At 50.3% G+C, this 12,586-nt stretch overlaps 6 protein-coding genes across 6 annotated transcripts; 5 read left to right on the top strand and 1 right to left on the bottom strand.

Moving 5' to 3' along the window:
• Positions 1–101: 101 nt before the first annotated feature.
• On the top strand, positions 102–745 carry PG985_008573 (uncharacterized protein; the record flags this gene model as incomplete). Its single annotated transcript, XM_066828341.1, has 2 exons — positions 102–317; positions 362–745. The coding sequence occupies 2 exons, from the start codon at positions 102–104 to the stop codon at positions 743–745; spliced, it is 600 nt and encodes a 199-aa protein (XP_066683253.1).
• A 1,031-nt stretch (positions 746–1,776) lies between these two features.
• PG985_008572 (uncharacterized protein) lies at positions 1,777–2,340 on the bottom strand (the record flags this gene model as incomplete). Its single annotated transcript, XM_066828340.1, has 1 exon — positions 1,777–2,340. One exon carries the CDS (start codon positions 2,338–2,340, stop codon positions 1,777–1,779), a length of 564 nt encoding a protein of 187 aa, XP_066683252.1.
• Positions 2,341–4,338: 1,998 nt separating this feature from the next.
• On the top strand, positions 4,339–5,925 carry PG985_008571 (uncharacterized protein; the record flags this gene model as incomplete). The annotated part of the gene is made up of 5 exons (XM_066828339.1): positions 4,339–4,453; positions 4,512–4,568; positions 4,659–4,735; positions 4,798–5,153; positions 5,235–5,925. 5 exons carry the CDS (start codon positions 4,339–4,341, stop codon positions 5,923–5,925), a joined length of 1,296 nt encoding a protein of 431 aa, XP_066683251.1.
• A 1,001-nt stretch (positions 5,926–6,926) lies between these two features.
• PG985_008570 (uncharacterized protein) lies at positions 6,927–7,599 on the top strand (the record flags this gene model as incomplete). The annotated part of the gene is made up of 3 exons (XM_066828338.1): positions 6,927–7,111; positions 7,187–7,368; positions 7,451–7,599. 3 exons carry the CDS (start codon positions 6,927–6,929, stop codon positions 7,597–7,599), a joined length of 516 nt encoding a protein of 171 aa, XP_066683250.1.
• A 1,327-nt stretch (positions 7,600–8,926) lies between these two features.
• Positions 8,927–10,570, top strand: PG985_008569 (terpenoid synthase; the record flags this gene model as incomplete). Its single annotated transcript, XM_066828337.1, has 9 exons — positions 8,927–9,063; positions 9,129–9,255; positions 9,322–9,340; positions 9,403–9,557; positions 9,612–9,820; positions 9,880–10,011; positions 10,065–10,098; positions 10,175–10,392; positions 10,471–10,570. The coding sequence occupies 9 exons, from the start codon at positions 8,927–8,929 to the stop codon at positions 10,568–10,570; spliced, it is 1,131 nt and encodes a 376-aa protein (XP_066683249.1).
• Positions 10,571–11,499: 929 nt separating this feature from the next.
• PG985_008568 (uncharacterized protein) lies at positions 11,500–11,939 on the top strand (the record flags this gene model as incomplete). The annotated part of the gene is made up of 2 exons (XM_066828336.1): positions 11,500–11,681; positions 11,822–11,939. 2 exons carry the CDS (start codon positions 11,500–11,502, stop codon positions 11,937–11,939), a joined length of 300 nt encoding a protein of 99 aa, XP_066683248.1.
• Between the last annotated feature and the right edge of the window lie 647 nt (positions 11,940–12,586).

Raw genomic sequence — 12,586 nt, 5'->3', positions numbered from 1 at the left:
TTGGTATCGATTATGTAGCAGCCCAACTGACTTCAGTAACTTTGACTTCATATACGTACGATATAGCTCAACGTGGTCACGCCCCGAATTCTATCACTAAAATGCCTCCAACAATTCACTCCCTCATACTGACCGACAAGACTAGCACTCTGGACGTACTTGATGTCCCAACCATGGTCAAGAGACTTGAAGAGTGTGTGAAGGAGCCCCTTGCTAAGCTACTCGAGAACCCAGATGTTAGCAGAGAGGATAATATTGCAACTCTCAGAACCCTTCTCATCAAGCACGACATAGGTCAATCTGGGCGTCACCTCTCGGTATCATTTGGATCACCAATGGCGACGTACCGTTGGCCGCGCAGGAGGAACTGAAAGACATCATATTCGAGGCCATGGTTCGGATCGTTGAAAGAGACAAATCAGCTGGCCTAACCAAGGTGTTTGATGAGAAGCCGTATCGCCCATACGGTATCTCATTTGTGCGCATTGGTGCCAACAATGAGGCTCACGGTTTATTCAAACATCTCGACGACGACCTCCAGATTGAGTTCCAATCATACCTAGAGCGCAAAACTAGCGCCCAGGTCAGAGACCACTACCTCAACAGAGATAACAGAAAAACCTATTATGCCCAATGTTTGGATATCGTTGACTATGTAGAGCTGAAATCAGCCGAATATGTAAAGGAAATGGAGCGAAAGATCATCTTGGATGCGGTTGATCCCGATCTGGATCAGCAGTTATAGCGAGTCTTCCACGAGTTGTACTTCAGGGTGGGAAAAATGTCGGTAGTCAGGCAGACTGGACGTAGAGTCATGGACAGAGGAACATGGGTATTTCTCAAACACGGCCATTCCTTTTCATTTGCAATGTTGTTTTCGTACCATCTTTTGGGCTGCTTAATTCAAAACGGCAGGTCAATACATTCGTATAGATTGGATCATTTGTCCACCTAAAATCCATGAGACCCTCATATTTCAGTCCCAGTATCATTATGAATGGGGGCAGAATACTCCAACAATGGTCTTCACGTCGCCGATATATGGACCAGTATTGATTCATCACTGAAATTTAAATACCCTACACGACCATTACGAGAATCTCTGTTCTGTAGTAAACCACTATATCTAGTTGGTTCTATCCCCGCGTGAGAGCTACCGTTTGCAGCGACCACCGGGTCGTACAGGGTATCACCAACATTCGTTCCTAGCCTACACATCTGTTTGCAGCAAAATTAATGTACTACGGAGCCTTACAGGCTTGCTACAACGACCAACACCCATTCCTACGAATCTGGAACAAACGGGATAAAGGTAATATGGTACCCTCTCAGGTGATACCTTAGCTTCTCTATACTTCTATCGCAGCTCCCTTAAAAGCTATGCTCCTTCCCACCTCAGGTTCTGACATCCACACACCTAAAAGTCAGTTCACAATGAAAGCCAAGCTCGATTTCCACATATTCATCGATAACAGCAAATACTTCACAAGCAGCGATCGCCAGCTAGTCAATGGCATCGTCGCGAAGTTAGGCCCTGCGATTGAACAGAAAGCCCGAAAGACCACTCTCTATTACCTGCAACCAGGTGCGGGTCCGTCGTTGTTTGAAGTTCCGTTAAATGACCCTGAGAAGCTCGCGGAAAAGGTTGCCAGCTTGGAACCTGGTGACGAGAGAGACAACTTCGACTCGCTGACCAAGTCTCTCAAGGATGTCCATCTTCTCGAACCTCATGGCCCACCTCAGAGCAACATATATATCACAAAAGGGGCTGCGTCACTAAATCATGAGGATGGACTGGATAAGCTTGTCAACGAGACAATGGTCCGAGTCGCTGCGAGGGGTAGAAGTACCATCAAAGTCGACGAAAGGCAATATCGCCCCTGTGGCATCGCATTTGTCCAGCTCGGTGGAGATCAAAAAGCAAAGGCCCTGTTCGAAGGGTTGGATATAGTGAACGGTTCGGTCCAGAAGAAGATTGAGGAGTGTCTGAAGCATGGGTCCGATGTACTGTACGAAAGGGCCCAGAAAGCCTATGACGAGAAGTCGGAACCTGAGGGCAAGCAGTCCTATTGCAAGAAAACGCTCGATATCGTTGACTATGTGGAAGTGAATTCGATTGCGGATTTGGACGAGAGGAATATTGAGAAGATTATGTTTGGAGCAATCGATTCTAGCCTGGACAACGACACAAACTACAACGGGGCACTTGACAGCTCGGATCATGGAGATGATGGCCCACGACGCTGAAAGAGGTGGTAAGCTCGGCGACGACGTCACCACGGAGGGCCTGCTTACTCGAATAGACAACGTTAGGCTCAAGACGGAATTTGAGGATTTCATTGAATTCGACGAAAAACGCGATCACAGTCGGGCTAGGGAGAATTACGAAAACTGTCTGGCTAAAAATAAGATATATTACGAAGAGAAACTACACGCTGTCGTTCATGTGCAAGTACGCAACCAAAAGGATGTACGCGACAACCTCTTCAAGATCTTGGTCGGAGGGATGGATCGTGATGACCCTCCTATTTTGTAGCTGGGCCACACAGGCATCAATGCTTTAACATCTAGAGGTGGTCATGAGTGAGGGAATAGGGTCCGGTTTTATGTGTTATTTCCTTAGCTCTGATGAGTTCCATTCTATGCACCATGTGCATGAGACAGCGTCCGCAAATCGATGACCAAACCAAATATGTTACATGCTGTGGGAGCTGGGACAAACATGGTAGCTGCATGGTCTTGAAACGTTTATCTCTTGAGTCCTAGAAGATGGTCCAAGTTAAGTTCGGCAAGAGAAGCTAGGGCACTAGATACTTTCTGGATGGCCAAATTTTGGCAGGAAGAGCTGAATAGGGGTCATCATATTGAATAATCGGAATGAACCTAGCTACATGTATCTAGGATGAAAAGAAACTGGCAGTCACAGTCTATGGTATACTACTAGAAATGTGTGAGTCAGAGAATACGGACAACGTAGCAAGTCATAGGTTAGGCAGTGCTTATCAGGGCTCAAAGCGTGCGGTATATCGCTGTTCCAATCGCATCATCAGTTGGAAGCGGACACCAGCCCCTCATTTCAAAAGCTGACCAAATCAAAGCTCAGTTTATCGGTTCGATATCACATTGATTAATCTCGGGTGCTGCTACGGGCCGGGTTCATCTCAGACCTGGTATGTTCCGACCTGCAAACACGCTCTGTTCAATAGGCTCATACTCATGCTTGATAGACTGGCTGTCAGCTGGCCAGGTTGTGGCTTTCGTGTGGCCACCAGCAAAGCCCATATACAAATCTTGTTGGTGCTCAGCCGTAAGTCTGGCGCAATTAGGTGCGCTTCAGTGGCGGCATTTATCCAATGATAGTGCAAGCCCCGACGAAGCCCCGATGTGTACGTCACAAGTTTGCCCAAGAGGAATACGACCTTGGCCACGTTGTATGTTAGCTGCGGTTAGGGATCGGTAGATGCTAGATACTAGGCTGCTGCTAGTCTTGACACGAGTCCCGTCTGATGCACTGATTGAAGGTGGTGTGGTTGGAATCGTCGATCACACTGCAAGTGCTAGTCTAGAACTGACAAAGGTTGCATACGGCAGTGGGGAGATCGGCAAAAAGAAGCAGCAGCTTGTCTAACTCTTCTCTTGCCGCTCGCTTTGCTGGCTTGATATCCCGACGGGACGGTACGCTAATTCTCATAGCCCGAGGACCCCTGCTCGTGTGAGATGACTTTGGTCTCTCGACCTCACAAACTTGAGTTGAGCGATTGCAGTAGCGATCTTCGTCCAAGGTCGAATTCGTGGTCAATATGCTGAAAGCAAGTGGACGTCCTTCTTGTGCTGATTACTGAACTTTTCAGTTTTCTGCGTGCGGAATCAGCCATGGTTTGCTGCCCATGATATGATGCCGTAAGCAAACATGCGACTTCACGATGCACTGATGGTCAAGTTTGCTCTTCTTTGTCCCTCGATCGAAGCAAGGGATGAACCACAATGGCCCTCAACGAACGGTAGCTCATGCAACGGAAGAGATTTCCACGGATGCTTCGCCGGTAGTCCCCTGGGCTACCCTTGGGAAAGCTCAGCTACGACGAGGGGGGCATACAGCCGGTCCCCCTTATCTAAACTTTCGATTGCCGAGATCTCATTCCATAACAAATCACAATACATGTTGCGTCTTTCCTCTCCCCACCTCTATAACCCTTACTCTATGATCTCCTAACGGCCTTCGGGGGCAACTGCCACTGCCAACGAACGCTCGCTCCTATGATTGCGACCTAGGATCGTCAACCCAATCCTCCCTTACCCATCGCTTTGCAAGGGCGCTTGCACCTGAGGCCAATGATTATGCCGCCTCAGGATATCGTTGGTGTCACGACCGCCGTCGTGGCCACTGTCATTTTGGCACTTCGAATCTTCACCCGTCTTCAAGTCCGACAACAAAGTCTCGATGGCAGCGACTGTAAGAAGATCTTGGGGTCTTCCCATCGCCTACTCCAGAAACTAATGCCATCCATTAGACCTATATCTTGCTGCTTGCATCTTCATGTGGGTGTTTGTTGGCTTCTCCATTGCTTGTAAGTCAGCTACCGCCAGCTCAACATCACACTCATCAACCGATGTTACGATACTGCGTCTGACACGAAAGCATCGTGCAAATATATTAGTTTACCGTGACTTTCTTACTGCGGCACTCGTGAAGTCGGATGAAGAGGCAGAGTACTTGATGCGCAGGTCACATGTGGTAAGTGGAAGGACTGTTTCCCCTGAATCCCTTCCATTATGAGCTAACCGAGCTATCACCAGTACGAATATGTAGCAAGCACAGGCAGAGGCCTAGGTCTGTGCTTCATCAAAATCTCCATCCTCCTGTTCCACCTTCGTCTTTCCCGAGCTAGATGGGTACGATGGGCTGTCACTATCGTCAGCGTTCTCGTGGCCTTATACGTCCTCCTCAACATCCTGTTCGAAGGGCTCGGGTTTGCACCGCCGTTGGCCGAGGTTATCACGAACGCTACGATACCTGAAGCCATTTTTTGGTATACAATAAACATTCTCACCGACCTCAGCTGTTTGGTCATACCTGCTGCCATCGTGCTACCCTTAGAGCTTCGGGTGGCAAAGAAAGCGTCCGTCATCGCTTTATTCGGAATATGTAGCATGTAGGTAACTTCCCTTTCAACTTACTCTGTCTAATGGTGATATTACAATCAGCGAGATGTCTAACATCAGCGAACACATAGGCCGAATGCCGCGGGCATATGGGGTTGCGCATTCTTCCTTCGCATGGTCCCAAAACTGGCCGAGGCTGCGGAAAGCCCTGATCTGACGCATTACTTCGATCTCAGGGTATATGTCCTCCAAATCAACGTCACGCTGGCCTTTGTCGAGTGCAATGGCGCCATCATCTGCGCCGGGATCCCCACCATCTGGATTTTCTTCATCCATTTCCTCCCCAGCATGGTCCGGTACTACCTCCATCCCTCCCCCTCCGTCTCCTCGGCGACCGGAGCCACAACGTCGACGACGGTGGTGGACCGCGGCAAGCGCCGGTCTCGTCACGCCGCCGCCCGGCCGCACTCGCTGTCGCTGGACGAGATGCCCCCGGCCATGCGCTGGGATAGCGACGAGCCCCGGGCGGCGGCTCTGCACCAGGCGCACGCCTCCGAGTCCGGTACCGCCATACTGCGGGTCTCGCCGACCATCGTGGAGACCGACGACGACAGCGACAGCCTCAACAGTACCGAGCGGGATATGACATGCAGCAAGGCGGCCGGCAACGAAGAGATCGCGGGGCCGCCGAAAGCAGGCGTGGGGGGCATCGTCGTGCGGACCGATTTCGCCGTTGAGCGGCGCGAGAGCGTGGAGTCCAATCACGGGACGAGGTTCTCCTACGGGTCGACGCCGGATTCGACGCGAAAGTCCGAGGTGTAGAGAGGAGTTGCATATTTGCAATAGGTACGGGCCAGGCTCTAATGGAGTTGGAAAATCCCATGGGAATGATTGGATAAGCAACTGGATTTTAAATTAGCTACATTGGCGTTCACTGCAGGGGCGTCGACTCCGTTCAAGGTGGCATTGGGGGCCAAGGGGGCACAGGGCATGGATGTCAAGGCAGGGAGGCATCAGTACGCCATGACCAACATCTAGGCAGCCGAGCAAACAACACCAGACTTTTTCGAATCCATTCTGACTCCGGTGCAAGCTGCAGCATTTCTTGTTCGTGAAAAGTATGCTTTGAATATCCGTAGGATGCACGGAGGACGTTCCTCATCCCGTTTCAGGTGTCTGGTTTAATTGAAGGGTTGCCGGCTTGCTTGGATTGTGCCACATTGTTGGCGGCAGGGGGCCAACCGAATCCGGCACACCCGAGCTTGTGTGCGGTTTCCCAAAGGCTGTGCCGCAGCTGTGCTACCATAGCATCCGACGTCACCGATCGGCGTTTCTGACTGCGTCTGCAATCCAACATTGTTGGTCGTTGGTCGTTCTTCTCTGCCCCATGTCACCTCAACAGGGAGAGCAATAGTCAGAGAGAAAGAGGAGAAAAAACAAGGTGTGTCATGGCAATGATTACTAGAATGCTATCGCTTTGCCTTTTCTATTGTGTAGGTGGGATTCGAATTCGAAGCCTCTCCATATAGATTATCCAAGCTGAATTGCACACACCGGCCTTTGGGGGCACTTGTAGCTCCCACACCTGGGACAGGCAAGCCTCGTGCTTTCCATGTTGACCTTTTGCGTTACTGGCCTCTCACCCATGCTTAATTCATCCCTTCCTTCTCTGCCATCACCCCAAAACCGCCATCTCTGACAGGTACCTCTTCAACAGGTTAGGTAATCTTTGTCTGCCCTAACCAGCGTTCCTACCTCAAACATCAAGTACCTACACACACTTGCGCAGAGCAAAAATCCGAGTGTCACATACAATCATCAACATGAGCAATATGGCGCCTTCCATTCTCCGCTTCCTGGCACTCGCCCTCATGGCATGCCTCTTTGCCGCGGCCGACCCGACGCCCTTTAACATCAGCTGCAGCTCGTGGTCTTACAATGGCGATCAGCTCATGGCTGTTTGTGATGCCAAAACTGCATCTTATGCCTCCGCTCTGAATCTGGATGAGTAAGATTATCCCATTCTTCGGATAAATCATAACCTGTTGTATGACCGTTTTCTGACCTGAGAACCAACAAACAGCTGCTATGCCAACTACGGTGGTAACCTCGCGCCTGCTTCTAAGGGCATGTTCTCCCAGACCTGTCAGAACCGCCAAGTCGTCAATTACTTGGACCATAACCAGGCCAAGCCCCAGCCCATTCTCAGTGCGGACTGCAGTCAAGGCCCCGGACAGGCGACGAATCATGGCGAGGTTAATCTTGGTAAGTTGGCTTTAGCATTTCACCGTTATTCGGTCCTAAGGATCCGCAAGATCTGTACTGACGTTGTGCGGGTCGACTATAGCCGATGTCATCGTGAACGACAACGGCATCCTCAAATGCTTTGATGATTCGGGATGCTATGCCTGTATCGCAGATGGCTGCGTTGGATGCGCACAGTTAGCCGGTCTGCCGGCGCCTGATTACCAATGCGATTGTAATGATCCATCTTGACGACCCAGAGGAAGAGATTTGGTGGTAGCTGTTGCGTTGGTGTTGTGGCGTGAAGAGAAGTGATGCTTTGAGTTATGGACGCATCGCCTCTCGTTCTGCGATTTTGCTAGTACACAGATTCTCTTTCTTTAGGAGACGGATAGCGAATGCACTCAACCTCAACCCAGATCAGTTTGTGGCATTGTTTAAAACCAGCCTCACCCAAGTGATGCTGCTCTGGCCTATTTATGACCCGATGTCGAATGATTGAATGGTTCCTTCGATCTAAATATGGAAACAATTCGTGAGAGCCGTATTCAAACTACTTGCACTTTTCTCAAACCTGACGACCTAAAGATGATCAGATATGTCATTGGCGTCCAGTTCCCTGCCACTGTTGTATCCTGGTCACTTTTAGTCATAAATACATGCTGACAGCCCTATATGGTTCTAGAACCATAGCCGCCTTACCGAAATCCTGATGATACAAGGCAGGGAATACTCCGAGCTTTTGCTAGGGTTGCCAAGGCCTTTTGCATGAACTATCTTAGTCATCTGTCTCTCGGGCCCAGAATAGGAAGCCAAATCATGGTTGCCTGTCTTCAGTTCGGCGTCCTGTGGCGTCGATAGGTCGGTTCGGCAAGCAGAGTGGATAGCCATGTGAGAACCCGTAAGCACAAAGGAAGGCTGCTGCTTAGCCCGGGGCGTGGCACCCCTGTCTTTCGTCCAACTATGGTTGCATAATTCGGGTCGTATCGAAACTGTCAGCACAGGTTCCTTGAACAAGTTATCACATCGCGTGGCAAAGAAATCATCATGGTGATTCATTGGTTCGATACCCGACATTTGGGGTAAAGTAAGCCGTTGGTTGACGAACATGGGGAGACATGATGTGATTCGGGGTATCTTGGCCTATCGCAGATAATATAGGGAGCCTGGTTATGTTTGCTATTCATGTTAGCGTCGTGGTAGTATAGCGGTATTCTGCCTCGGCTGACGTTGTGGCCTAATTAGTGAACATCTGACCAAGGATTCAGCTGCGCCGCAGGAAGCCATCGTGTTATCCCTGGGTCCCTGAGGAGCAACCCCGATTTCGGTGGCGATGAGAGTAGCGCCGTTTCTATTTTCTGAAGCAGTACATTGGTATAAATACATAGGATCGATGACGCTGATGAGTATATGTATAGCCTGGGCCCAGCCAACGTTCTATCAAGTAAACAAATACTTTGCTTCACCTTAACCTACCTTCGTAATTCTAGCATTTCATTACGACTTTTTAGACTCAAAGTTCTTTCATAGCAACTTGACGGAAGTCCAGCAGAGTCGAATTGACCTTTTACCATCTAAGATGCCGTCTTCCACGCCGAAAGATGATGTTATAGAAGTGGTGATACCCGACTTGTTCACGTCTATACTATCGGTAGATCCCGTTCAAAACCCCCACTACGAACAAGTCAAGAAGGATGCAGATCTCTGGATTGCAAAGTACGTAGTCGGCCGTCTCGCTATTTCGACTATGAGCTTATTGACATGATGCTTCGCAATTGCAGGACGCTGGGATATGATAAGGGGGCAGCTCACCGAAACACCCGGGCTGACTTCACGTACTTGGTGTCTTGGTGGGCTCCCCGTTGCGATGCCGAAGCCCTCCGTACTATGGTTGACTGGCAGCACTGGGTGAGCGATATACTTCACTTATATGAATCGAATCAAAGGGTGTGTTTGCTAACAAAGTGTGCCCAGGCTTTTCCTTGGGATGACCGTGAGTTCCATGTTTTTCTTATGTCCGGCATATTCGACATCTTCGCTGACCCGCACGGGAAGAGTTTGACGAGGGCCATCTCAAAGACGATGTGTTCGAAGCAGCCAATAACATTATCCAAACGTTGTCGGTTCTCGACGATAACTACCCTGACATCTCTCGAGATGAAGACCCTATGTCACATGCCTTTCAAGTGAGCTGGCACAGTTTCAAAAAGGTATCTACTCTCGCCACATTATATTGAGGGAGTTATACTAAGAAAGGATTCTAGAGGGCTTCGCCGAGATGGCAACACCGTTATAAGCAATGTGGGTGGTTTCGTCTCCCAATCCAGCCTGGAAACATCATTTGTTCTTTCAAGAGACTGATAGCAAGCAACCTCGAAGACATGAAACATTACATGCTTGGAGTATTGGGACAGGTGCACGCCCGGCAATTTGACGTGGCGGAATTGTCCATCCACGACTATCTGGACTTTCGGTATTAAGGCCACAGGCTCCCATAAGGTGTTTGCATGTCCCCTTATTAACTCTTAGCAGCCGCAGGACCATCGGCGTCATGCCCTGTATCGCCCTGGTCGAGTATGCGCTCGGTATAGACTTGCCCGACTACGTCATCGACCACCAGTCGTTGAAGGACTGCCGGGAGGTCGCTATAGACTTGGTACTACTGTAAGTGCAGTAACCCCCACTTGGGACCGGGCAAAGCTGAAAACGATCGCCAGGGACAATGACATACTGTCATACAAGAAAGACATGGTTCGTATTTGACTTTCCACACTACTAGAGCCGTGATTTGTGATACAAGTTCTGACCTTTCCTGGAGTGTCTTCAGAAGCAAGGCGAAGAGCTCTCCGTCATAGGCATCCTCCAGGCACAAGGCTGGTCGCTGCAAAGCGCCATGAACGAGGCCGGCCGTATGCTGGACGCATGCTATCAGCGATGGTCAAGCGCCGTGGCCGCGATGCCGAGCTGGGGCTCTGTCCTCGACCAGCAGGTTTTGGAGTACCTCGATGGGCTCAGGAACATCGCACTGGGCAGCTTGCTATGGAGGTGAGTTTCCTTGTCTCTTCTTCAATCCCCCAATATTGCACGTGGATCTCGATTGCTCACATAATATGGATGTTACAGCTTCCGGACGGGGCGATATTTCAACAAGGAGGAGGGTCGCCGGTTGCGTGAAACACGTGTCTTGGACGTACCGGTTGGACTAGGATCGTGGCAGCGCTAGGGGAACCTCGCCGGAAGTGAGTGGCCGAAACAATGATACGGTCACGTGACGGACTCAGACACCAATGTCGAGGCACCGGCGGCTCTTCTGGTGGCTTGTTTTCGTATGTACAGTAAATCAGCTAAAGCGGGATTCGGTAATCGAAGTTATATAAGACATGCATGGCACGGGATGGTCATGATCACCTTTACATTGAAGACTTTCTCGCAAGTTTCAATGGGGCAGATCGGGTATCAGCAAACACATCTTTAAATCAAAACAGTCAGATGCAAACAATCAGGGTCTCTTCTGGGCCCACGAGAAAACAACCTTAAGCCAGATGAGTTAGGCACCTTCCTTTAGCGGAAGCTGGGAATGCGGAATGCGGAGTTCTGGACGCCCAAATGGTAACCTACCCAAACGGCCGAAATATGGCGCTGCACTTTGCGCAGATTGCATGTGCCATTTGGATTTAAGTACCTCTAAGCACCGCCAGCTGCCCGCCTGGGAAGGTACCCTGGATTGGCCAGAGTGGGGTGGGTGAGACGGCAGACTGCCGGGGGAGGCGGTTCTGGAAGCTGGCTGGTGGAGGGGGTGGAGGATCAGCACCGTTGGTCAAACATGCCCCAAGCCCCCCCAGACGGCTCTCATGCGCCTCCAGTCGCAACATCCCGCCATCGCTCAGCATTAAACCAACTCTACATTCTTCCACTTATCATCATCGCAACTACTACCACTATTCAATTCCAATCGCAACGATTCGTTGACCCCGAAACAATATTTGGACAAAGCCAATACGTTCGAGACAATAATCCTTTATTGCATTAATCGGTGATCATCCACTACGACCCACCTACGTACAAAACGAGATCGGTTGCATCCGCCGAACTCCAGCACCTCCTTGCTCAATCAATCAATCAATCAACGCAAACAACAGCACCTCAGCCATCATGCGTTTCTTCGCCTCCGTCGTCGCAGCTCTCGCTGTCGCCCAGGGTGCCGTCGCCGTTGATGTGCAGAAGGGCATCATCGTTACCTTCCCTCAAGAAACCGCAGAGGACGTCATGACCCGCGCCAAAGACGAGATCACCAACGCCGGTGGCGTGATTACTCACAGCTACACGCTCTTCAAGTGAGTGACTGCGCCGTTCCTCTCCCGCTGTCCGCCCCTTTGTTCCCCAGCGATGGTTCATTCGCTCTCTACGGAGTCGTTTTCGGAACCCCGGCGAAATAAGCTTTAGCGAAAGGCATTTGCTAACAAAGACACCGCAGGGGCTTTGCCGCCAAGGCACCGCAAAAGATTGTCGAGAGCGTGACCGCCTGGAGCACCGAGTACAACGCCGTCATCGAGGAGGACCAGGAGGTCAAGATCTCCAACAACCTCTCGTAGGCGCCGAGCGCCATTTCACGATCTTCACGATAGAAAAAAAAAACGACAACAACCAACCGCGTTGGGCACGTTGAAGGGCCGCCGGTCGACTTTGATATATACCCCCCTTATGCGACTATATAGCAACAACAAGAAAGCAGAAGCAGTATCCCATGGTGGTGAACACAGAAACCGGTTCATCGATTGAACACACCTGGCCGACGAACTCGCAATGCGACAAAACAAGGTGGACCGGACCCGCCACTTCCACGGGCGTTTGGGCTCCAATCCGGGCTTTGAAATTAAATGCATATCATAGAGTCGAAGCAGCACCAGGTTGTCATCGCTTTTGGGTACATTATTTCTTGTTTTTCTTTTGACGGGTACGAACGCACTTGGCTCAATCAGCTTTTTCGAGATGCCGTGAGTCGTACCTCGGTCATGGTCTCGCGGCAGTTCGATCGCTGCTGCGAAAATGCTGCCCATCCTAGTTGAGGGAATACCTTCGTATCTACCTAATAGAATCAGTACTCAAGAATTTCCTCGCTCATTTTTGCCGTCTTTGTCATGCCCAATGGATTTCTCATCCTTGAATGTTTGCATGCTCTTGGGTGACATCTACTGCTCGTCGTCGAATCCACGTAAAGGAAGTAGTTCATGGAACCTTA

The sequence above is a fragment of the Apiospora marii genome (assembly GCF_038362585.1).
Source record: "Apiospora marii strain CBS 49790 chromosome Unknown utg000005l_segment0_segment0, whole genome shotgun sequence".
NCBI lineage: Eukaryota > Fungi > Ascomycota > Sordariomycetes > Amphisphaeriales > Apiosporaceae > Apiospora > Apiospora marii.
Note: the sequence above shows the minus strand (reverse complement) of the source record. Positions and strands in the feature narration are given on the sequence as shown.